Source organism: Hyla sarda, chromosome 10 (genome assembly GCF_029499605.1).
Source record: "Hyla sarda isolate aHylSar1 chromosome 10, aHylSar1.hap1, whole genome shotgun sequence".
In the NCBI taxonomy this organism is placed as follows: domain Eukaryota; kingdom Metazoa; phylum Chordata; class Amphibia; order Anura; family Hylidae; genus Hyla; species Hyla sarda.
In genome coordinates, this window is record NC_079198.1 from 31,591,028 (window position 1) to 31,617,703 (window position 26,676).

At 42.5% G+C, this 26,676-nt stretch overlaps 1 protein-coding gene across 4 annotated transcripts in view; it reads right to left on the reverse strand.

Annotated features, from left to right (window-relative positions):
- Positions 1–26,676, reverse strand: part of TTYH1 (tweety family member 1) — a 175,387-nt gene that overhangs the window by 39,849 nt on the left and 108,862 nt on the right. For all 4 annotated transcript variants that reach the window (XM_056542163.1, XM_056542162.1, XM_056542165.1 and 1 more), the window contains exons 4-5: positions 26,414–26,634; positions 22,221–22,316 (exon numbers count right to left, since the gene is read on the reverse strand). In XM_056542163.1, coding sequence (XP_056398138.1) covers positions 22,221–22,316; positions 26,414–26,634 — 317 coding nt within the window. The remainder of the gene's footprint in view (positions 1–22,220; positions 22,317–26,413; positions 26,635–26,676) is intronic.

The window sequence follows — 26,676 nt, forward strand, 5'->3', positions numbered from 1 at the left end:
AAAGTAAACCTTTTTGTGACTCCGTCCCGATGTACTAGGTCTTTTTAGAAAGCTGGATTGTTGACTCTGTCATAGGAAGATTGTGCAGACCCCCCAAAAATCCTAGCCGAAAGTGGCCAGCGCTTTCCGAGAGTTGATACCACTATTGTGGGGTTCATAGTAGTCAGCCTCACACTGATTGCAGATTCTTTGACATCTCTGTGACATGTCAAAAGTTTAAGATATAGGGACACTTTAACCCCTTAAGGACGCAGGACGTAAATGTACGTCCTGGTGAGGTGGTACTTAACGCACCAGGACGTACATTTACGTCCTAAGCATAACCGCGGGCATCGGAGCGATGCCCGTGTCATGCGCGGCTGATCCCGGCTGCTGATCGCAGCCAGGGACCCGCCGGCAATGGCCGACGCCCGCGATCTCGCGGGCGTCCGCCATTAACCCCTCAGGTGCCGGGATCAATACAGATCCCGGCATCTGCGGGAGTTCGCGATTAAAATGAACGATCGGATCGCCCGCAGCGCTGCTGCGGGGATCCGATCATTCATAACGCCGCACGGAGGTCCCCTCACCTTCCTCCGTGCGGCTCCCGGCGTCTCCTGCTCTGGTCTGTGATCGAGCAGACCAGAGCAGGAGATGACCGATAATACTGATCTGTTCTATGTCCTATACATAGAACAGATCAGTATTAGCAATCATGGTATTGCTATGAATAGTCCCCTATGGGGACTATTCAAGTGTAAAAAAAAATGTAAAAAAATGTAAAAGTAAAAGTAAAAAAAAAAGTGAAAAATCCCCTCCCCCAATAAAAAAGTAAAACGTCCGTTTTTTCCTATTTTACCCCCAAAAAGCGTAAAAAACATTTTTTATAGACATATTTGGTATCGCCGCGTGCGTAAATGTCCGAACTATTAAAATAAAATATTAATGATCCCGTACGGTGAACGGCGTGAACGAAAAAAAATTTAAAAAGTCCAAAATTCCTACTTTTTTAATACATTTTATTAAAAAAAAAATTATAAAAAATGTATTAAAAGTTTTTTATATACAAATGTGGTATCAAAAAAAAGTACAGATCATGGCGCAAAAAATGAGCCCCCATACCGCCGCTTATACGGAAAAATAAAAAAGTTATAGGTCATCAAAATAAAGGGATTATAAACGTACTAATTTGGTTAAAAAGTTTGTGATTTTTTTTAAGCGCAACAATAATATAAAAGTATATAATAATGGGTATCATTTTAATCGTATTGACCCTCAGAATAAAGAACACACGTCATTTTTACCATAAATTGTACGGCGTGAAAACGAAACCTTCCAAAATTAGCAAAATTGCGTTTTTCGTTTTAATTTCCCCACAAAAATAGTGTTTTTTGGTTGCGCCATACATTTTATGATATAATGAGTGATGTCATTACAAAGGACAACTGGTCGCGCAAAAAACAAGCCCTCATACTAGTCTGTGGATGAAAATATAAAAGAGTTATGATTTTTAGAAGGCGAGGAGGAAAAAATGAAAACGTAAAAATTAAATTGTCTGAGTCCTTAAGGCCAAAATGGGATGAGTCCTTAAGGGGTTAAAGGGGTATTCCAGGCAAAAACTTTTTTTTTTTATATATATATCAACTGGCTCCGGAAAGTTAAACAGATTTGTAAATTACTTCTATTAAAAAATCTTAATCCTTCCAATAGTTATTAGCTTCCAAAGTTGAGTTGTTGTTTTCTGTCTAACTGCTCTCTGATGACTCACGTCCTGGGAGCTGTGCAGTTCCTATGGGGATATTCTCCCATCATGCACAGCTCCCGGGACGTGACATCATCATTGAGCAGTTAGACAGAAAACTTCAGAAGCTAATAACTATTGGAAGGATTAAGATTTTTTAATAGAAGTAATTTGCAAATCTGTTTAACTTTCCGGAGCCAGTTGATATATAAAAAAAGGTTTTTGCCTGGAATACCCCTTTAAGATACAGGGAAAGTCTACAAAAAGTCTACAGTGTATCCAGCTCCAAAACTGGCATACTGGGGTATAATTCTGCACTGTAGGTCAATTGTGAAATGGATTCTTTGCTTTTTTAAATCCTGCTGATTTTCTGCATGAATAATTTGCGGCAGAAGAAGAGCAGCATTTCTTCTAACCATGACCCTATTCTTAAAGGGGTATTCTGGGCAAAAACATTTTATTCCCTATCCAAAGGATAGGGGATAAGATGTTTCAGCCCGCTGCTGAGACTCCCCACGATCTCCCTGCAGCACCCGCTCTCTACGCGGGTGCTGAATCTCCAGTTTCGGAAACCTCCGGGTTTCCGGGACTGGGGATGTGACATCACACCACGCCCCCTCCATTCATGTCTATGGAAGGGGGCGTGACAGCAGTCACGCCCCCTCCCATAGACATGAATGGAGGGGGCGTGGAGGTTTCCAAAACTGGAGATTCAGCACCCGCATAGAAAGAGGGTGCTGCAGGGAGATCGCGCGGGTCTCAGCAGCGCCCCCCCCCCCCCCCCCCCCGCGATCAGACATCTTATCCCCTATCCTTTGGGGATAAAACGTTTTTGCCCGGAATACCCCTTTAATCTGGTCACATCAGGCCAGGGTAAACTTGGATGAATGTGCAGTATTACTTATTAACTTTTGTGGGCGATATTCATTTGTTATACCATGTATATAATTTATGCAAATATTTCAATGATTGTAAGGGTTTTATTATTATTACATTCTATATTATTACAATTCTTTATATGTATTTACTCAAGTACAGCTTGTTCACTACCTTAGATTTTGAAAATTTTAACGCACAAAAGTATTTTTCAAGGGTACCTTTCATCAAAGAAACTTTTGATATATTATAGATTCATGTATGCAGAATAACTTTCCAATAGCATGTTATTAAAAATATCCTTCTTTCTATTAAATTGTTCACTTTGAAAAAATGACCACTAGGGGTCTCCCTACCAGTCTTTTTTAAATAGATTTCAGACTCATGCAGGAGTCCTAAATCTCAGACTGCATCCGGAACACAGACAAGCTCAACACTGCTCACTGCCAGGGAGCAGTGCTGAGCTTGTCTGTGTCCCGGCTGCAGTCTGAGATTTAGGACTCCTGCATGAGTCTGAAATCTATAAAAAAAAAGGACTGGTAGGGAGACCCCTAGTGGTCATTTTTTTTAAGTGGAAAATTAAATAGAAAGAAGCATATTTTTTAATAACATGCTATTGGAAAGTTATTCTGCATACATTAATCTATAATATATCAAAAGTTTATTTTTGATGAAAGGTACCCTTTAACTACAATACAGATAGAATAAAAAATAAATAAAATATATGCTTCCCATAAAGTTCTGCAATATGTCTGGTAACAATGGAAACATCTAGACTCAATGTGGATGTCTTCAGAAAACAATATTCCTTTGTCAGATTGTGTGAATGGAGACAGTTGTGCAAACAAGACAATGACAGCAATGAATATATAAGAGGTTTGCTGGGAACACACAGAATTCTCAGTGCAAAGTCAATCTGTCAGCGGCAATAGTTACCGTGTGTTATAGAAAGGGGGATGAGCATTGGCCAGTGAAGCCTAGAAGGGGATTTATTCTATCCAAAAAAAAAAGGGAAACCTGAGAGATCTATAAAAAATCAATATGGAACAATGGATCATAAGAGATCATGACAGATTATAAAGTCATAGGTAATGTTGCTCGAGAATATTCGCAATTCGAATATTATTCGCGAATATCGCATATTCGCGAATTCGCAAATTTCGCGAATATAGCGCTATATATTCGTAATTACGAATATTCGTTTTTTTTTTTTTTTTTTTTTTCTTCACAGTACACATCACAGTGATCACCCATCTCTGCTTCCAGCTTGTGTGGTGTAAAGAAGGCTGTAATACTACTGTGTGAGACTGGCGTGCGAAAATTCGCATATGCGAAAACTAGCATATGCTAATTTTCGTATATACGAATTTTCGCATACGCAAATATTCGCATATGCGAAAATAAAACGAGAATATAACGAATATGCGAATATTCGCAAATATATGACGAATATTCGTCCATATATTCGCGAATATTCGCGAATTCGAATATGGCCTATGCCGCTCAACACTAGTCATAGGGGGGTATGTATCAATTTTGCCTGTTGACAGTTTTTTTTTACCCTTTTTTTTTCACTTTGGTTTTCGTGGACATGCTCCAAATTTATCATTTGGTGCAAAATGTTAGTAATTTTGGTGCAAATGTTGAAATCAGCTGTTCACAGCGCCTTTTACACAGAACTTACCGCCACAGAACACAGCGTATTTTACCCTGTAGAGCAGCCATTTCGGAGTCCTTCCTGCAGTATATCAGCAAGCGACGTGAGTTATTTTCTTTTGTGGGGTTTATAGCTAGTGTTGCTCGCGAATATTCGCAATGCGAATTTTATTCGCGAATATCACATATTCGCGAATTCGCGAATATTCACGAATATAGCACTATATATTCGTAATTACGAATATTCTTTTTTTTTATTTTTATTTTTTTTCACAGTACACATCACAGTGATCATCCCTCTCTGCTTCCAGCTTGTGGTGTAAAGAAGGCTCTAATACTACTGTGTGAGACCGGTGTGCGAATTTTCGCATATTCGAAAATTTGCATATGCTAATTTTCGCGTATACAAAAATTAGCACATGCTAATTTTCGCATATGCGATTTTTTTGCTCATGCTAATTTTGTATATGATGATTTTCGTATATGTGAATTTTCGCATATGCGAAAAGAAATTGAGAATATTACAAATATGCGAATATTCGCGAATATATGACGAATATTCGTCCATATATTCGCGAATATTCGCGAATTTGAATATGGCCTATGCCGCTCAACACTATTTATAGCCATCATGTGAAATGGATTTTATTTTCAACTTGGGTAGTTGTTTTTTTGGTTACTTTAGTGCAGTGGTCTTCAATCTGCGGACCTCCAGATGTTGCAAAACTACAATTCCCAGCATGCCCGGACAGCCGTTGGCTGTCCAGGCATGCTGGGAATTGTAGTTTTGCAACATCTGGAGGTCCGCAGGTTGGAGACCACTGCTTTAGTGCTTACCTTTCCTGAACCTGTGCGGCCATGTCCAATGCTTGCTCAACGGAGGGTGAAGGTCCCTCAGAGACAACTATGTCGCAAGATAGTATTGCGCAGCCCTGGAGGCGTTGCTACATTTTCTGACATTGCTATGTGTGTTTTCCATGTACAAAGTTTCTTGGCGGTGATTTGCACCAAAAAAAACCCCTAAAGGCACAAAATTGCGCCAAAGATCGATTGGCGCAAATAATGATGAATTACTGACCAAAGTAAAAATCACACACAGGACCATGTGATTTTGAGAGAGTTTAAAAAATGACAGTGGAGAAAATGCGCCAAACTTTGGAACAAAAAGACACTGCCAAAGTATTGCGCCAAAGTTAGGGGGAAAAAAACACATAAATCCTTTGATAAATAAATAGTTCCTACAAAGATTGAAGTTTGGGAATGGAACCCTACAGAGAAGCCACAGTTAGTGTTATTTGTGTTTCATATGACTGGCAAGACTTGCGATCTATATATTTAAAAAACGCAACGGGGGAGATTTATCAAAACCTGTCCAGAGGAGAAGTTGCTGAGTTGCCCATAGCAACCAATCAGATCGCTTCTTTCATTTTTGAAAAGGCCTCTGGAAAATGAAAGAAGTTCAGGTAGTTTTTCGGAAAATATTGCCTTGAAGGTCCTTGCCTTTAGCTTACTGCCTAAGTCCATGACATCATTGCTAAGGACATTCCATTTGCATCTTACTTTGTCATTGGTGCCAATGTTAACTGGGTCTACGCCAACCCCTTCCAGCCCCTTCCAGTAATCTGTCAACCTGATCCGCCATGTGCCGAACGCGTGTGCCAGGAAGACAACACACTGTTTGACAATCCTGATCTATGTGGCATATTTTCCCTCTGCCCCCCAATAACTAAAGCCCCACTATCAGAACCGGTCTGGCCTGCCCCACACTCCTCTTCCCCTTCTTACTGGAGCAGACAGCCCCCTGGCTGTCAGAGGCAGAGTCCTGCTGTAGCACTTCTAGATTTAAACTAACACCCCCTCATCTGCCAACTGGACAAACTAGTTTGGGTGTGCCAGATCAGAGCTAGCCTTCCTGACCCTTAGCCCCCTACCCCACCTACTGTCACAAACCTAGCTGTCTCCTTCTCTTGTACCGCCATACCACTATCCCCCCTCCCCCCCACCTCTGTCCCAGAGACTGCTGGCTCATTAAGTGTTGCCAGTTCCTCCTATAGATCCAGGATCTGGGCTTCCAAATGAACAACTTGCACACATCTCCCACAGTAGTATACAATCTCAAACTGCTTTTTATGGATTGCAAGATGTACGTTGGACAGCTAGTCAATAATGGAGGACATCTCAGTAATGAAGATAGAAAATATTTCAAATAATTGATTACAATTAAAACTTTTGGCTGTCCTCTAAACTTCCTGAATCGAAAGTCCCTTAATCTTATGTCCCACACTTCGTTTTTACACACACGTTGTATGTAACACACATTAGCAAGCTCACACACTTGCTTCCTTTGTTTGATTTAAAAGTTACGTTCAAAGAGATGCCGGCTGTGTACACTGTGTACTAATCTTAGAGCTTAGCCCTTTTAACTCCCTAAATGCACTGTTCAACAGCAAGCTGTAAGAACCCGAAGGGTTAAACATCCCTGAGCTTTTGTTTAGTTTGGTTGCTGTGGCTACGCCTAGCTAGCTGAGCTGGTCAGCTGACCTTGTTTAGCCTGCACCTGTGTAGCTGGTTATTTAAACCACAGTGTGCCTTTAGTCTTTGCCAGTGAAAGAAGTTTCTTCCAGGAACCAGCAATATTATTCTCTGCATTTTTTGCTATCGATACTGGCTCTGCTTTGTGACCCCTCTCTTGCTTAGGGATTTTGTACTTTGTATTTTCTTGTTATCGACCCGGCCTGTCTGACCTTGCCCTTCTGTTTATTTGTTTAGTTTTCTTTTTGTTAGTTGTCAGTTTTTGTAGTTTATTATTTTGACTTTTGTCTGCCCCTCACTTAATTAGGAAGGGACTGTTACCGTGGTTGTGGACCCGTTGTCTAGGGCGGGTATGTATGCAAGTAGGTAGGGACAGAGGGAGAGGGCAAGATCAGGGCTGCACTCTATCCCTGCCCGACGGGACATCATCATGGTATCTAGGTTGCCAAGCAGTTATGGTTGTAGACAGAAGTATTAGACATGGTGAGCTAATAGAGCAGTCAGATTGCTTGAATAAGTCTTAACAAAGATGTTCAGCAATTTATTTATTTTTTAAATTTATGGATAAGGGATAATTGTCTGATTGCTGGGTCTGACCGATGGAACCCTCTGCTCTTGGCTCTGTTCATGTGTGTTTTCTGCTCATGTGCGTTTTGTACCCAGCACGTCAGCTGGTCGCAACACATCCCCTCCATTCATCTCTGAATGAATGGAGAGGACGTGTGTCAACCAGATTACACGCTCACAGCAGCGTCATCACAGCAGCAGAGCCGGAGATGAACTGATTGTAGGGGGTGCCAGCAGTCGGACCCCCAGCGATCAGATACTTTTTTTTCCTCTGGACATCTTTTTTAACTAATAACTATTAAAACATAATGTTATTTATCCCTGGGGTTGAATGCCATAAATGAAAAAAAATAAAAAAAATACCCAATGCTTTTTTTGGACACCATCTCACCCAAAAACACTAAAAAGCAATAAAGAAGCCATATTTACCCCAAAATGGTAGTGTTGCTCTGGTGTTGACCATTTTTGGATATATGAGAAGTATTGTCTGATATTACATATTGCTGTTTACATCTACAGTAGATTTGGTTTTGAATCCTATGGCATATGAGCAGATTAATGTTTGGGCTGAGCATTGTATTTGCACATATATTACACATGATAATACATGGATCAGGAAATGCTGAATGCACAGAATGGTTTGCTATGACTGCGGAAGTAGGAATGGTTCTTCTGGTTCCATAGGCAGGAGAAGCAAAGCTTGAATGATGAATGCTTCCCATTAGACTCCCGAATTGTTCCTGTATACGCTTAATGCTATGTTTTTTGCACTGGAAAGTCTTGGTCAAAAGCAAAGAGATTTATTAGGGATGATCCCATCCCCCGTTTTCCAATTACATATTCTCACTGATTGAATGACCATGTCATTGATTTTGTGATGGGTGAAAAATGTTTCCTTCAACCTAATTTACTTTCTTATGGAGATGTTAATTGTATTCATCATGCGTTCTTTGTCTAGATGGAACATTTGGGGGATATTGATTAGGAGATTGATTTTCACTAAGGAAAGATGTGCTATCAATCCAAGGGTGTCTGTCATGGGAAACATACAACAATTTACAGAAAACTTATGCCCCTCATAATGGTAAATAATGTTTGATTAACCCCCACCGTTTACCTGGTGCAATGGTCCCACCAAAGCTTTAATCAGATATAGGATTGGGAGGTTTATGTATATGAGGAGCCTAGTTACATACAATATGATCAGTCCAGCCAATCAATAGAAATGGGAAGGATGCTATCAAACTGACCCTTGTTGTGATTTAGGGTCCCTCTTTTCCCACATTAGATTATTAGATCCTGCGGTTCGAAAAGGATTTGGTCATAGACTCATATTTTTGGGTTTTAAAGGAGTACTCCACTGGGGGAAAAAAATAAAATATATCAACTGGTGCCAGAAAGTTAAACAGATTTGTAAATTACTTCTATTAAAAAATCTTATACCTTCCAGTACTTATCAGCTGCTGTTATGATCCACAGGAAGTTCTTTTTCTTTTTTAATTTCCATTCTGTCTGACCACAGTGCTCTCTGCTGACACCTCTGTCCATTTTATTAACTGTCCAGAGCAGCATAGGTTTTCAATGGGGATTTGCTCCTGCTCTGTACAGTTCCTAAAATGGACAGAGGTGTCAGCAGAGAGCACTGTAGTCAGGCAGAAAGGAAATTCAAAAAGATCATAATAGCAGCTGATAAGTACTGGAAGGATTAAGATTTTTTAATAGAAGTAATTTACAAATCTGTTTAACTTTCTGGCACTAGTTGATTTCCAGTGGAGTACCCCTTTAATAGAGACTTCTAATAGGATAAGATTTATCATTTTTTTTTCTTTTATCTGGCATACACTGAAAACAACACCGACTTTCTGAGCATAACAAGAATAGTGTTGCTCACTAAACAAGAATAAGGGTATATTCACACAAAAGTTTGGTGACAGTGCCCATTTAAGTAAGGGTCTAATTACACGGCAGAATTTTCGTTTGCGGAATTCCACCTCAAATTAAAGCCCATAGATTTATTTGGGATTCCGCACTCCCATTCACACTTCTGAATTTCCGCTTGCGGAATTCCACTGGCCATGGCCCTAACAAAGTTATTGTTTTCAACACAGGGTGCCTCCAGTTGTTTCACCACTACAACTCCCAGGATGCCCTGACAGCCAATAGATATCAGGGAAAGCTGGGAGTTGTAGTAGTGAAACAGCTGGATGCACCTTGTATAGGTGAACTAAGGGCGGAAGTTGGCCCCGCAGCAGGCATCAGTGATGTTGCGCCTTCTGGGGGAAATCTGCCTGGTAAGTGAGCACACTACCAGGCAGACAAAAAGCCATTACTCAAATAGTAAAAAAATTTAAAGGCAGGGAGGGGGTTAGGGATAGATGGGCAATAGGCAGGGACAGAAAACAAAGGATGGTGGGAGCTACTCTTTAATCAATAGTCCACACCCATATGAGTGTTTCAGAAGTGTTTTGTAAATAAAAAATGGGGGATATGGCCTCAATTCACATCGTCACAATGCATAGAATATATTATCTATGTACTACAACTGTAGAGTAAGTCTTCTTTCATTTATTGAGGTAGATCCACTCTACAATGTTTATAGGATAGCTTAGTGTTTCCTACCACCTGCCACTCCAAGTGTTACCAAGCCTGCCACGGACATTTTGAGGGAACACCCCCTTTTATCATGCAAGCAGGTCAGGTTATCTGGGAGTGTAACAAATACAGAGTTTCCACTAATAGAATTACACACATTGGAATATACTAATATGGGAGCTTCCCTGTCGTCCTAACCAGCAGCACAAGTGAGGTGTTTCTGCCCCTGTGAAGCTGGCAGGACGGTGGAATTTTTAATTCCGCCCAAGCAATTAACATAATTGAACCCCCCCATATAAGGCCTCCTCCCCAGGCCATAGTGCTTTTTTTCTGTCCTGTGCTGGACAGCAGGACGGGGCAGGCTCATTAAGCCTGCCTGGATTTATATATTTTTTGATACATATGTTCTGCAGCGTGGCTGCTTATGTTTTGGCTTTTTAGCCCTTTCCTTTACAGGTCTGACCTGTGCTTATCTCCTCGCAGCGTTCGCTGCGCTTCTCCGGTGCGATGCTCTGTGTCAGTGCATTCCCCGTGCGGATATGCGCTGTTTGGGAGCTCCGTACCTGGTCAGTGATTCAGGTCAGAGCTCCGCTCTGAGATCGCTGTACCAACTCCCCCCTTTTTTTTTTTTTTTTTTGGCGCTAGCGGTGTCGCGTGTGCGGCCGGACGCCGGGACCGGACGCCGGGACCGGAAGTGCGTCACTTTCCACTTCCGGCCCGGCGTCTTCTCTGGTAGTCTCTGATATTCGGAGTTTTCACTCCGAATATCTACAGCACCCTTTCTTTATTATATCTAAGCCTGTGGTAGGCTTATATTGGCTGTTGTTATTAGATTTTTGTATAAGAGTGCTTGTGACCTGGGAACTAGTTTCCCTTCCTGTATCTCATTTCCGGGGGTGGAGCCTATTCAAAGTTGGCGCCATCCCCTTCCCTATATAAGGCAGCTCTTGCCTGGTTAGGGTCTCTGCTGTGCTCAGCTAGACCTGTGACTGCAAGACTGGTGTATTTTATTCAGCTTGTTTTTTCTCAACTAGGCTTCCTTGCATAGGTGCCGCCTATTTTTTCCTATCTTAGGGTGGGATTTAAAAAAAAAAATAAAAAATTTTTTTTTTCCTTAACGGTTTTTCTCTCTCTATCTTTATAGAGGATGTCTACTCCACCCTCCGGTGACCAATACTCCGGACGTAAGGCGTCCTCTAAAAAACGTCACCTTACGTGTGCCGACTGCGGCACTCCTCTTCCGGACACCTATGAATATAATAAGTGTCCTGGATGTCGTCCTCCGGCAGATCCTGCGGAACCTACCATCCAGGACATGTTTATATGGATGAAAGAGTTCATGGGGAACTCAATAAATGAGATTAAAAGCTCCTTCTCTGCCAAGAGACCTAGGACATCTCCTAGTCCCTCCTCCATAGCAGAGTATACAGCTATGTCCGTGGGAGACCATTCGGAACAAACAGTGGAAGAAGTCATCTCTCCCTCCATCTTTCCCGTTGAGAAAACTCAGCGTTTACTAAGATCCATCCGGTCAAGGTACCAGGATGCGGATCAAGGGGAAGCCTCAACATCCACCCCTAAAGAACCGCTGGTTTTTAAAGTGGATGACTCCTTAAAAAAGTTAATGACCACTGAGTGGAAACATCCGGACAAACCCCCTGTCCTTACTCGGAGGTTTAAGCTCATGTACCCCCTGGCCGAGGCAGAGTCAGAAGTCTGGGTCCCACCCCCCAAGGTAGATATGGCTGTTACCAGGATAAACAAGCGCGTCCTTGTTCCCGCGGACGACGGTAGCAACCTCCAAGACCCCCTCGACAGGAAAGTGGACTCCCTGCTCAGGAGGAATTACTCTGCTGCCTCAGCCTCTGCTACGGTGGCCATTGCCTCTAATGAGGTGGCCAATTTCATCAAGGATCGTATCCTAAGGATCCAGTCCGACATCGATGGTAATGTCCCCAGAGAAGACATTCTGGACTTGTTCAGCACCTTGCTACTGGGTGCTGACTTTCTTTGTGAGGCCACTCAGCAGCATCTAAAATTGGCCGCAAAGTCTATGGGACTATCCTCTGCAAGCAGACGCCCCTTCTGGTTACGCCCTTGGGTGGCAGATACTACCTCCAAGATAAACCTTTGTGCCATGCCTCTTGAACCCAATAGGCTCTTCGGGTCCGAGCTGGACCGAATTATGGAGGGTTTTGCCGATAAAAAAGGCAAGTCCCTTCCTGTGCAGACCTTTCGTGGCCGCGGTAGAGGCCGAGGGGGCAGATCTCAGGGCTCCTCTGGGACCCAGAGGCGCCAAAGTCAAAGATCTAAGCGTGGTGGCGGACGCGGTCGGGGCAAAGACTGCAAGTCTGAGCTATGACTCTCACCCAGATCCCACCAACGTCTCCCCTCTCCCTTCCCCTCCAGAGGTCCTGACAGAAGCTCTGTCTCCAGTTTTTTCTCCAGTAGGTGGCCGTTTGAGTTTATTTCTCTCCAATTGGATGAAGGAAATCCAAGACCCTTGGGTTCTAGAAGTAGTCCGGTCGGGCTACAAAATAGAATTTGTCTCCCCCCCACCAAGGAAATTTTTGTTAACAAAAAGACTCCCTCAACCAGAACAATCCATTCTGGAGGAGTCGGTACTATTGTACCTAGAGAAACGGGCCCTAGAGGAGGTTCCTCCAAACCAGAGAGGCCTGGGAGTATACTCCCCTATATTTTTGGTACCAAAGCCCTCGGGCACTTGGCAAATGATCATAGATCTTCGCTTTCTGAACCATTTCATAAAGAAAAGAAAGTTCAGAATGGAGACTATTCGGTCAGTCACCAGCATTCTGATTCCTCTAGATCTGATGGTCACCATCAACCTCAAGGACGCCTACCTGCACGTCCCCTTACATCCTGCTCACAGGAAATTTTTGAGGATTGCTGTCACCATAAAGGGTATGGTAAAGCATTATCAGTTTGCCATGCTGCCCTTCGGGATCTCTTCCGCTCCCCACACCTTTACAAAGGTTGTGGCTCCGGTTGTGGCCGCCTTAAGATTAAAAGGCCTGGAAATCATCCCTTACCTAGACGACTGGCTTCTAAAAGCCGCATCTCTAGACGTAGTACAGTCTCATCTTCAACTGGCTCTGGATTTTCTCCAGCATTTAGGCTGGATCATAAATTGGGACAAATCAGAGATCGTCCCCTCTACCTCCAGAAGGTTTCTGGGGTTCATAATCGACTCCTCTCACATGACCTTATCTCTGACCCCAGAGAGGAAGGAGAAAGTCGTAAGAGCTGCCGAGTTCTTAATGGTTCCCCAAAGGGTCTCCATCAGAACTCTGATGAAAATGCTAGGCCACATGTCAGCGTCTGCAGAGGCAGTACCTTGGGCCCTATGGCATCTCCGTCCACTTCAAGATCAGCTCTTGAGTGTCTGGAATCGCAACCCCAAATGGTTGGACAAAAGATGTTCCCTGTCTGTCGAAGTCCGTGCATCCCTCAGATGGTGGACAACTCTGTCAGATGGGAAGTCCTTGATTCAACCTCATTGGATCATTCTGACCACGGACGCCTCCCTTGTAGGCTGGGGAGCCCATCTGGACAAAACTCCGGTACAAGGTACCTGGACTTCTCAAGAGAGACTCCTCTCTTCCAACATGAGAGAGTTGAGAGCAGTCCATCTAGCTCTCTATCACTTCGCTCCCCTAGTTCTAGGGCAAGCGATAAAAGTCTGTTCAGACAACACGACTGTAGTGTCTTACCTAAACAAACAGGGAGGCACAAGGTCCAAAGTTCTCCTCGAGGAGACCGGACTAATTCTCTCTTGGGCAGAGACCAATCTATCCCACCTCTCAGCAGTCCACATCAAGGGGGATCTCAATATAGTTGCAGACCGTCTGAGCCGCGGTCTTCCAGTCCAAGGGGAATGGTCCCTGAACGAGGATATCTTCCACAAGATAACCCGGAGGTGTGGTATGCCAGAGATAGATCTCATGGCAACTCGTCTGAATGCCAAGGTGAACAGGTTTTGCTCTCTTTACAAAGAGGACAATCCTGTGGCAGTAGACGCTCTGTCCATTCCATGGAGGTTCAGGCTGGCCTACATTTTCCCTCCACTTTCCATGATACCGAGGGTATTGATGAAAGTCAGGGAAGACCAGACCTCAGTAATCGCCATCATACCATTCTGGCCAAAGAGGTCCTGGTTCACCCAGCTCATGAGGATGAGTCAAGGGTGTTATTGGAGGCTTCCCCAGGTGCAGAACCTTGTGTCTCACAACACAGGCTCCTGCCTAGATCTGAGGAGACTCAATCTGACAGCCTGGAGATTGACAGGACCCTACTAGGTAGTGGTCTCTCTTCGGAGGTCTTGAGAACCCTTGCTCACTCAAGAGCAGCATCTACTAATAGAGCTTATTCCAGGATAAATCGGATTTTCCTACAATGGTGTGCGAAGAAAGAGGTAGTTGCCTCAGATCCTCCTCTTTCTGCTTTGCTTCAGTTCCTGCAGGATGGCCTTGACAAGGGTCTTAGCCCATCCACTCTAAAAGTGCAGGTTGCTGCACTCTCTGCCTCTCTAGGCAGATCTTTATCTCAAGATCTCCTAATCAAGAGGTTCCTCAAAGGAACCGAAAGACTTAAGCCTACAGTCCTTAGGCCTATTCCTCAATGGGATTTGTCTGTCGTTCTCAATGGGTTGAGTTCTCCCCCCTTTGAGCCTTTGGACCAAGTGGACTTTAGGTACTTGTCCCTTAAGGTCACCTTTTTGTTGGCTATAACATCAGCCAAAAGAATTGGCGAGCTTCAGGCCCTTGCGGCTTTTGAGCCTTATACTCTCTTTTTTACAAGACAGAGTCTTGTTGAAATATCTACCGACCTTTGTTCCCAAGGTACCAACCTTTTCTAATATTAACCAAGTTATCTCCTTACCAGTTCTGTGCTCAGACCCTTCCTCTTCTGAGGAAGCTGCTAACCATTCCTTGGACATTTCAAGAAGTCTCAAGATATACATTTCAAGAACTGGTGAATTCAGAAGATCCGAAAACCTTTTAATTTCTTTTTCAGGACGGAAGAAAAGGTCTAAAGGCCTCCAAACCCTCTCTGAGTAGATGGGTCAAAGAGGCAATCAGGGAGGCATTTATAGCTCAGGAGCTAACTCCTCCTTCTTTTGTTACTGCCCACTCTACCCGGGCAGTTGCTACCTCCTTTGCTGAAAGAAGGTCCGTTCCACTAGAACAAATTTGTGCTGCTGTCTCCTGGAGCACACACAACACATTTATCAAACATTACCGGATTAATGCCAAACGTATGGGAGAGCCGGCCTTTGGGCGTTCCATCCTAAGTGCCGCTCCTCCTTAGTCCCTCCCTATTTGTGATTGTTACTTGCTAAGTCCCCACTTGTGCTGCTGGTTAGGACGACAGGGAAGCGTTAATTTCTAACGCAAATTTGTTTTCCCTTAGTCCTAACAGCAGCACACAAATTTCCCGCCCTTGTAGTTTGTATAATTTTGCTTGTTATTAAAGCACTATGGCCTGGGGAGGAGGCCTTATATGGGGGGTTCAATTATGTTAATTGCTTGGGTGGAATTAAAAATTCCACCGTCCTGCCAGCTTCACAGGGGCAGAAACACCCCACTTGTGCTGCTGTTAGGACTAAGGGAAAACAAATTTGCGTTAGAAATTAACGCAACTATCCTCGAAACATCCACAGCAGGCTTGGTGACACTGGAATGATGGGTGGTAGGATGAACCCAGCTATCCTGTGGATTTGTAAATGTTGTACAGTGGATCTACCTCAATAAATGAAACATAATGGGCCTCATTTACTAAGAGTTTCGGGTTTTTACTAGTGGGAAAAGTTGTTTCAGACATGCAGGATTCCTCTCTATTTACTATTGGCAAAAGTCGGGAACATTTTCTGACCAGCTTTTTCTAAGTCGATATTTCCAGCCATTTACCCACAGGATTTTCTGTAAATTCAATAGTAAATCGGTCGGGTTGTGAAACCACGCCCTTTTTTGGTCGGCCACACCCCCTTTTGCGACAGACCACGCCCCCTTTTCGGGTTTGTCGGATTTTTCAGGCGCACACTGGCGCACACTGGCGCAGACATGTCTCAGACAAAATAACCAGACAAAAATTGGTCGGTTTCAGCTTAGTAAATGAGGCCCAATATCTTCTTTCAACTAATATATATATATATATATATATATATATATATATATATATATATATATATATATATATATATATATATATATAATGCACTGGAAACTGCAATTATTCTGTTTTATGCCACTTGGACACATTACTAATTCTACCCCTCCATAGTCCTACTAGTTAGCCCAGAAGCTTCTTTTCAAGCCTCCTTAAAGGAGTACTCAGGTGGAAAACTATTTGTTTTTAAATCAACTGGTGCCAGAGAGTTAAATAGATTTGTAAATTATTTCTATTTAAAAAAAATCCTTCCAGTACTTATCAGCTGCTGTATACTACAGAGGAAGTTCTTTTCAAATTTATTTTCTGTCTGACACTGCTCTCTACTGACACCTCTGTCCATGTCAGGAACTGAACAGAGCAGGATAGGTTTGGTATGAAGATTTGCTCCTACTCTGGACAGTTCCTGACATGGTCAGAGGTGTCAGCAGAGAGCACTGTGGTCAGATAGAAAATAAATTACAAAGGAAAAGAACTTACAGCAGCTGATAAGTGCTGGAATGATTAAGATTTTTAAATATAAGTAATTTACAAATCTGTTTAACTTTCTGGCACCAGTTGATTTACAAAAAGTTTTTTTTTTCCCACTGGAGTACCCCTTTACGTTTGTCTCTCTCTGATCAGTGTAAACCGGACAGTTCTGCCCACATGTCTGCTGTACACTTAGGCTAGAATTCCACTGAGGTTTTTGCCCTGCGATTTTTTTTGGCTTAAAAACGCCAGAAAAATCGCCACTGTTTTTCCCTGCGTTTTGGCATTTTTTCTTGCGTTTTTACCTTTGTGTGGAATTTGCCTTTTTTGGCCCCCTTGGCGTTTTTTGTACAAAAATAGTTGGGTACCAAAAAAAAAAAACATGCAGTAGGGATGTAAAAAAATTATTTAACTAAATGTTTTTTTTTTATAACAAAATTAACATTTTTTTTTTATAAAGTGTGTGTGTGTGTTTAACTTTTTTTTCTCTTTAAAAAAAAAAAAAAAACTTAATGTAGTACTACTACTACTCCCAGCATGGAACACACTGTTCCATGCTGGGAGCAGTAGTACCTGGTATAATAGACATATCGCCCCTGGTATCAGTCCTGACACCCGATGCGATCGTCCATAATATAGCAGAGACGCGGCTGTATACAGCGCTCACATCTCTGCTCTGTACTCCGGCCAGTGATGTGAATAGAACATCATTCATATTTTCCGCCCAGAGCTGTGATTGGCCGGATGGTTGCAGCCAATCACAGCTCTGAGGAAAATATGAATGATTGAGTGGCCGACCCGGAGTATAGTGCAGAGCAGAGATGCGAGCGCTGTATACAGCCGCTCCATCTCTGCTATAGACAGGACGACCGCAGTGGATGTCAGTAGTGATACCCGCTGTGATCTGTTCTTACCTGCAGGTACTACTACTCCCAACATGGAGCACACTCTGCTCCATGCTGGGAGCTGTAGTACCTGCATTAATAGACAGATCGCAGCGAATGTAATTTCTGACACATGATGCGATCTGTGTATTAATGCAGGTACTACAGCTCCCAGCATGGAGCAGAGTGTGCTCCATGCTAGGAGTAGTAGTACTTGTAGTTAAGAACAGATCAGAGCGGGTATCACTACTGACACCCGCTGTGATCCTCTGTATAATGTATAGATGCGGCAGGCTGCTCTTCTATGGTCCCCTGCTCTGCCGTATATATACACCTATTCACATTTCACACAGAGAGCTGTGATTGGCTGGAATCATCTGGCCAATCACAGCTCTCTTCGGGAAATATGAATAGGTGTATATATACGGCAGAGCAGGGGACCATAGAAGAGCGGTCGGCCGCATCTATAAATTATACAGGAGGATCGCAACGGACGATCTGTCAATTAGTACAGGTAACTACTACTCCCATCATCGAACAGTGGGGGATATTTACCAAAGGATTTAGACTGTTTTTTCCTGTCTAAATTTGTCACAGTCTAAATATGTGCGACTTTTCTGCAACTTTTGCTCTAGAGGATTTTTAGAACATGATGCATTCTAGTCTATTTTAGACAGAAATGCATTGAAAAATGCATTGGTGCTGAATTTATCAAAAGCGTCTTTTCAGCGACAAGTCGCATTGGCTGAAAGTACGCCGAAATGTTAGACCATGTTGGAGCAGGTTTAAATACAATCTAAAGCATAGATCTCAAAGTCTATGCACAGAATTTATCAAGAGCTGTGCGCCTTTTGATAAATTAGGCGCACAATAGACCAGCCTAACCCTCTGTAGTTTGGTCTATATTGATGCGGGACATAGACAGCTTTGATAAATATCCCCCAGTGTGTTCTATGCTGGGAGTAGTAGTGCTACCTAAAAAATGTTGGAAAAAAAAATGAAAAACACACATAAATTGATCCCTGTTTAAAAATTAATGAACATTTCATAATAAAAAAGATGAATTTCGTTAGATACAATTTTTTCCATCACTACTGTATCTTTTTTATTATTTTTTTTAATGGTATCTTCATCACTTTTTTGGATGAATAAAAAAAAAGAATAAAAACCGCCTGCAAAAATGCAAAATTTTAAACCAACATGGCGTTTTTCTTGGCGTTTTTGCTCTCCCATAGACTTCTATGGGATGAAAACGCCACGATTTCAGGGAAAAAAACGCCAAACTAGGTTTTGTCCGGCGTTTTGAAAATCCAGCCTCTGAGCCCGAAATTGCTGAAAAACGCCAAAAGGATAAAAAAAAAAACGCCAAACTGAAAAACGGCAAGTGAATTTGACATTTTGCAGTTTACTATTGACTTGCAGCTAACATCTGGACGCGTCGTTTTTTGGCTGATAAAACGCTGTGCGGTAAAATTGGTGTTTTTTTACAGCATTTTTGCCTTATAGGAAACTACATTTCCCACAGATGCCTTGCTTCCCCTCTCCAGGTGCCCTGTGTCATCATCCTGATCCTCAACCAGAGAACATGTATCTTCCCTCTTATATCTCCGGTCATGCTCGGCTATGCCTATCATCCAGTCCAATGGTGCTTCATTGATGGCAGCTGGTGCACAATATACTCATGTCCCTGTGTAGTGAGAACAGTCGGGGATAGGATTGTGGGAATATACAACTCCCTGGGAACCATAGTTCAGTTCAGTAGGACATTGGACAGACTATAGACAAGTAAAAATGGGCAATAATACGCCCTCGTGTCATAAACTACTTGACGTGACTGTAAAAAATGGGGAGTGAATGGGACTCAAAGTAAATGTTTTAACATGAGAAATACATAACGCTTCATCCAACATACTATGTATACTATGATATATAGTACAGTGATCCCTCAACTTACAATGGCCTCAACATACAATAGTTTCAACATACAATGGTCTTTTCTGGACCATCGTAACTTGAAACCAGACTCAACATGCAATGTACAGACAGTCCAGATCTGTGAAACGTGTCACAACTGGAGGAACTGACCAATCAGAATGGGCATTCACTGGTAAATCACCTCTGTTACTGAAGCATATGCACTGACCGGCTGTCTGGTAGCGCCCCCTACAGTACAGCAAGGAACTACCAGTTCTGTACTATTCCTTACCTGTGCCAGGGTTAGCTGCTCCTTTGGACACCAAGTAAGGGGCGGCTCCATTTGGGACACTGTGTATACTGTATAGGACCCTGAAGAAGCTCCTGTCCTCTACATAAACCATTGTTTCCCAACCAGGGTGCCTCCAGCTGTTGCAAAACTACAACTCCCAGCATGCCCGGACAGCCAAGGGCTGTCCGGGCATGCTGGGAGTTGTAGTTTTGCAACAGCTGGAGGCACCCTGGTTGGGAAACACTGACCTAGACAGTGATTTACAGCTCCCAGCAGATCTTTCTTACTTTTATATGTAAGGATTTGCTTTATCTGTATCAGTTATCTACTTATTTTTGTTTAATTCTCACTTTTTCCTATTTTTGGATGACATTTTGGTGGTTTCAGAACCAATTACCAGGTTTCCATAGAGTTCTGGTCTCAACATACAATGGTTTCAACATACAATGGTCGTCCTGGAACCAATTAATATTGTAACTTGAGGGACCACTGTATAAAGGTTACACATAATGATGGGTATTTTGAGGGACATGTATCAATAATGATGTAGCAGTGTGTGATTTTATGTATGTTTTTTTGCGACAAATGGTGCGTTTTTGCGCCAGATTTATCATTTGTCGCAAACCACTTGTTAAATTTGGCGCAATTGATGCGCCTATAAAATGCGCAGAATCCTGCCCCAGAATTCCAGGCAACATTTTCTGGCTGTGTTGTAGCAGCTGAAACTTGTTAATTCTCCACTTGGATTTTGCCCTGTTTCACAAACTTAAAGGGGTACTCCGGTGCTTAGAGATCTTATCCCCTATCCAAAGGATTAGGGATAAGATGCCTGATCGCGGGAGTCCCGCCGCTGGGGACCCCCGGGATCTTGCACGCGGCACCCCGTTTGTAATCAGTCCCCTGAGCGTGTTCGCTCCGGGTCTGATTATTGACGATCACAAGGCCGGCGGCATGGGACATCAGGCTCTGCCCCTCAATGCAAGCCTACAGGAGGGGGTGTGACAGCTATCACGCCACCTATCTTTGGCATTTTTCAGCCTTTTTTTGTGCTCAGGGACAGTTTTACAAAACTGCAGCATGTTTGAGACTATGTGGACTAGAAGAAAAGATTTCAGTGAAAAAATGGGAGTTTTGCATTTACCATTTTTTTGGTGTGTTTTTTTTTTTGGTTTTGCATTACCTTTTTTGGGTGTTTTATTTTTTATTTTTTTTCATGTTATTTTTACTAAGAAAAAAAAAATTCCACACAAAGGTAAAAACGCAAAAAAAATAAAATAAATTAAAATATTCAAAAATGCAAGAAAATGCAATGGCAGTTTTTCTACATTTTCTTCAGCTTTTTTTTGGTCCAAGTGGAAACACAGCCTAAAGCACATTTCGGCAGGCAGGTTATGGCTGAAATTGTGCGCATAAAACTTAATATGCCAGCGATTTCTTATGATATTTCTTATGCTTTTGTTCAAAACTTTGTATTTTTTGTGGTATTTTTTTAATATGTTTTTCGAGATAAATTTGCTAAATACGCACCTAGCCTGTATATAGTCACATAATATAGTATATACAGAGCTTTCAAACAATGTATACATAGCAGAACACTGCCGATCACCAGGGAAGGCTGCATCTACCTCAGGACTATTAGGCCATGTTCACACAGTGTAAAATGTGCAGAATGTCCGCCTGGAAAACACCGGTAGACATTCCGGACATCTGAGTGATCCGGCGGGCGCTAAGACCGTATGGAAATGCACCGTCTCGTAGACGGTAATGCATTCTCGAGCGGAATCCGCAGAAAGGAAGTCTATTCTTTTTGTGAATGTCTAAATCAAGATTTCAGCGGCAGAAACATCTACTGCGGAAATTGCGCCAAATATCCATGCGGAATAATCTGGCTGAATTAAAAAGGTATGGGGCATACAAGTAGAGGACCCATTGAGTTTAAAGTGTACCTGTCGTCAACAAAAACTTTTTATATAATGTAGATAATACCATTATATGTATATTTGTAATATACATTGATAAAAAATTGTGTATATTTTTGGGTGAAAAAATGCTGTCCCTGCAGTTATTGCCTGTGTGTCTCTATGATGAGTCCAAAAACAGGAAGTGAGGGCAGGACAAGCAGGGCTCAGTGCAGACTCCTGGCTTGTCAATCATCCTGATGCATGAGCCTGGAGTATGTTATAGAGCCTCAGTGCACACTGTCCTGCTTTTTCTTACTACACAGAGCCCTGCTTGTCCACCCTCACTTCCTGTATTCGGACTCATCATAGAGACACACAGACAATAGCTGTAGGGACAAAAATATACACATTTTTTTAATCAATGTATATTACAAATATACATATAATGGTATTATCTACATTATATAAAAAGTTTTTGTTGACGACAGGAACACTTTAATGAGCCAAGTATTGTCAGCTGATGAATAGATTCCATCCACACCTATATGTTTAGTTTCTGGGACTCAAAAGCATAGTATACTTTCTGATCGCAATTACATGCGCTGAACACAAGGGGGCATACTTACACAATAACAAGCCACTTGATCTGCTTGGCCAGGCCGAGTAAGGTGAATAGACAGATAATCAGATCCAAGAGGAGCAGCAGTATGTAAGCCAACCACCTGCAGATACACAAAATGTACAATTGAAATACTTGTGACAGCGTGGGATGGATGCAGGCGGGTGCCTGAAATCAGATTTATTTTTGCACGTAGCCTCCTTCGTTTAGGTACAGGCCTGGTGCATTGGAAACCTGATAATGCTGATGCCCCATAGAGTATTTTTTCATTAAGATCAAATTGTGGCTGCGAAAACAGCAATGATCCGTGACCGCAATAATTCATTTTTTTTAGCATCCATTGTTGGATGAACTGAATGCAAAATGCAATGTCGCAGGCAAAACCGCGCAAAGCTGTGTCTGTGTGCGGAATCACAAAAGCATGGATCTGCTGACTGTCAGAGCAGCGGGGGTGAGGACAGTGGATGCGAGAAGGTGGATGGACCAGGGGACGTCACTATGGCAGTGTTTCCCTACCAGGGTGCCTCCAGCTGTTGCAAAACTACAACCCCCAGCATGCCCGAACAGCCGAAGGCAGTCCGGGCATGCTGGGAGTTGTAGTTTTGCAACAGCTGGAGGCACCCTGGTGGGGAAACACTGCCATATGGAGTGTAATACAAAGACAGACTATGTAAGGGAAAGATTTTTTTTAACGATTTTAAAAAACAAAACACTACAGCATAAAAAATAAAAAAGATACTAATTCACGTAATTTACCCTTAAAGGGGTTATCCAGGAAAAATTTATTTTATATATATATATATATATATATATATATATATATATATATATCTTAACTGGCTCCAGAAAGTTAAACAGATTTGTAAATTACGGTACTTCTATTAAAAAATCTTAATCCTTTCAGTACTTATGAGCTGCTGAAATTGAGTTGTTCTTTTCTGTCTAAGTTCTCCCTGATGACACGTGTCTCGGGAACTGTCCAGAGTAGAAGGAAATCCCCATAGCAAACCCATTCTACTCTGTGCAGTTCCTGAGACAAGCAGAGATGTCAGCAGAGAGCACTGTTACCAGACAGAAAAGAACAACTCAACTTTAGCAGCTGATAATTATTGGAAGGATTAATATTTTTTAATAGAAGTCATTTGCAAATCTGTTTTACTTTCTGAAGCCAGTTGATATATATAAAAAAAAGTTTTTTCCTGGAATGCCCCTTTAAATTTACAACTGATCTAGCACCCCTTATTGGACATTATTAGCATGACAGACATGGAGGCAGCATTTTACACAGTACAAAATGGCCGATACCAGGGACTAATAGATTGTATCTACCTACATAGCAAATGTACAATGGTTTAGTGTCTCTATAAGCATAAGAAAGTGATATAGAATGCATAAACAAAGTGGTACCACGCACAACATCCCTGGCGCCGCTGGTGGCAGGTCTCACAGCTGTACAGCAGCGTGGGAACAAGGAGGGTAAGTATGTGGTATAATATCTGAATACATTTCTTTACATTAGTCTGGGTCTGAATTCAATGGTGTGGTATAGGGTGTGCTGTTAACTAAGGCTATATTCACACGGCAGAATTTCCGCACATCCTCACCAATTCCCCATTCTTTGGGTGGTTTCTGGCATGTGCAGATTTTGTGCGGATTCCGTGCTGAATTCATGTGGAAATTCTGAAGTGCGGATGGGAGTGTGGAATCCCATTGAAGTCTATTAGGCTAAGTTTCCACTTGGTTTTTTTTCTAGCAGTTTTTGGATAACTACCACTGCAGTTTCTGAGCCAAAACCAGAAGTGTATTCAAAAGGAATAGGACATATAAAGGAAGAACTTACACTCTTCCTCCCTTATGGATCAACTTCTGACTTTGGCTCAAAAACTGAAGTGGCCATATTCCAAAAACTGCCAGAAAAAAAAAACAAGTGGAAACTTAGCCTAAGGCTAGGTTCACACTGTGGAATTTCTGGGCAGAATTTCTGCCGGAGATCAAGCCGGCGGCACTAGGACCGTGCGGACTGCATTGCTGCTCCCATAGATGTCAATGCATTTCTGAGCAGATCTCCCAAAAGATCCACCCGGAAATGCATTGCTGTCTATGGGGACGGCAATGCAGTCCATGCGGTCTTAATGCCGCTGGCTAAATCTCCGGCAGAAATTATGCCCAGAAATTCCGTAGTGTGAACCTAGCCTTAGGCTTTAATGTGATACAGGATCCGCATGCGGAATCCATGCAGAAATTCTGCCGTGTGAATATAGCCTAAGGGTACGTTCACATGTAGAGTATCTGCTCATATTTTTGCTGCATATTTTGTGCAGCTGATTTTGTTTCCTATTAATGTCAATGGGTAGAAAAATCAGCGGCAGAAAATATGCATCATATCCTTGACATGTAAACAGGGTCTATTCACATGGCAGATTTCCCGCACATCCGCACCAATACTGCTTCAGCATTCATTTGGGTGGTTTCTGGCTTGTGCGGATTTTGTGCGAAATTGGTGTGGAATCTGTGCGGAATCTGCATGTGGAAATTCAGAAGTGTGAATCGGAGTGCGGAAACCCATGGAAGTCTATTGGGCTTTAATTTGAACCAGAATCCACATGCGGAATCTGTGTAGAATTCTGCATGCTGAAATTCTGCCGTGTGAATAGACCCTAAGGCCGTGTTCACACGACGGAAATTCTGCACGTCCGCATGAATTCTGGAATCAGCATGCATTCCATGCGAATTCCACACAAATTCGGCAGCAAATCAGCCCAATTGACTTCAATGGGATTTTTCAGCCAAATTCTGGAAAAATAGAAGACCAGACTTATATTCTTCCGGACCGTAGAAAACAGAAAGTTAAACAGATTTGTAAATGACTTCAATTAAAAAAATCTTAATCCTTCCAGTACTTATTAGCTGCTGAATACTACAGAGGAAATTCTTTTCTTTTTGAAACACAGAGCTCTCTGCTGACATCATGACCACAGTGCTCTCTGCTGACATCTCTGTCCATTTTAAGAACTACAGAGAGTTGGAGAAAATCCCCATAGCAAACATCTGCTGCTCTGGACAGTTCCTAAAATGGACAGAGATGTCAGCAGAGAGCACTGTGGTCATGATGTCAGCAGAGAGCTCTGTGTTCCAAAAAGAAAAGAATTTCCTCTGTAGTATTCAGCATCTAATAAATACTGGAAGGATTAAGATTTTTTAATAGAAGTAATTTACAAATCTCACATAGAAGGTAGTGCGGCACTGCGTGAGTGTACTGGATTTGGGATGGCAGGTAGGAGTTGGTGTAGCTGTAATGCCTCAGGTGGTGCTCAGATCATGCAAGCAAAGTTCATAGTATCCGTGAAGAGAAATGAAAATATCGGCACTCACCAATGTGGCTGCAGGGTCTTCTTTATTGAGACATACTCACATGCGGGGTACAGAAGAGAGGGGAGTGGGGGGACAGGTGGTGGCTTGCCACCACCTGTCCCCCCACTCCCCTCTCTTCTGTACCCCGCATGTGAGTATGTCTCAATAAAGAAGACCCTGCAGCCACATTGGTGAGTGCCGATATTTTCATTTCTCTTCACGGATACTAATTTACAAATCTGTTTAACTTTCTGGCACCAGTTGATTTAAAAAAAAAAAAGTTTTCCACCGGAGTACCCCTTTAATATTGAACTTCCCATTTGCAAATCCCCAAAGATTTCAGCTCTGAAGCCTGAAGAATTGTGAATGCAGCTCAGAGTTATAAAACAAGCTGTAATTCACTACAAGAGACATGTTGTCATGTATTTACAAATCATTATATGCAAAGTTACTTTATATGTGAATAGACAGGTAGACCAAGCCGAATAGTCGTATAAGGCGAGGTTCAGACTACAGAATTTCCGCCTGCAATTTCGCTTTGGAATTCCGCTTGCTAAAATGTATAGTGTAGTGAATGGGTTTCCGTTCACAAATTCACACTTCGGAATTTGTGAAGCGGAATTTGTGAACGGAAAATTTCCGCCTGAAGAATGGGGTTGCTCTTTCTTCAGGCGGAAATACTCGCGGAACACATTGCAGTCTATTGGAGACTGCAGTGTCCGCGTGGTCCTAGCGCCGACTGATTCAGCCAGCGCTTGCCGCACTCGGAATCTCCGGGCGGAAATTTTCTGCCTGGAGATTCCGTAGTCTGAACCTAGCCTGACAGGTGATATGGGACTGAACTCTCACCTATAATCTTCAATGAAATTCACTTGTTCTGCCACCACATTTGGATTCAGCTCATCTTCCTTCCAAAAGGAAATCTCTGCCAAGTGCTGAGCCACGGATTCCACTTCTCTCCTGGTGTTCCGAACAATGACCAGAAAATCTGTGCGTTTAGAGAAGATCTCCTCCAGCTGGGTAAGGTCGCTCTTCACTACAGAGGTGAGAAGTTGTACGGTGTCTGCGATCTGTGGGAAGAGACTGACACTTGTTAGAAATTAAGAAGAATC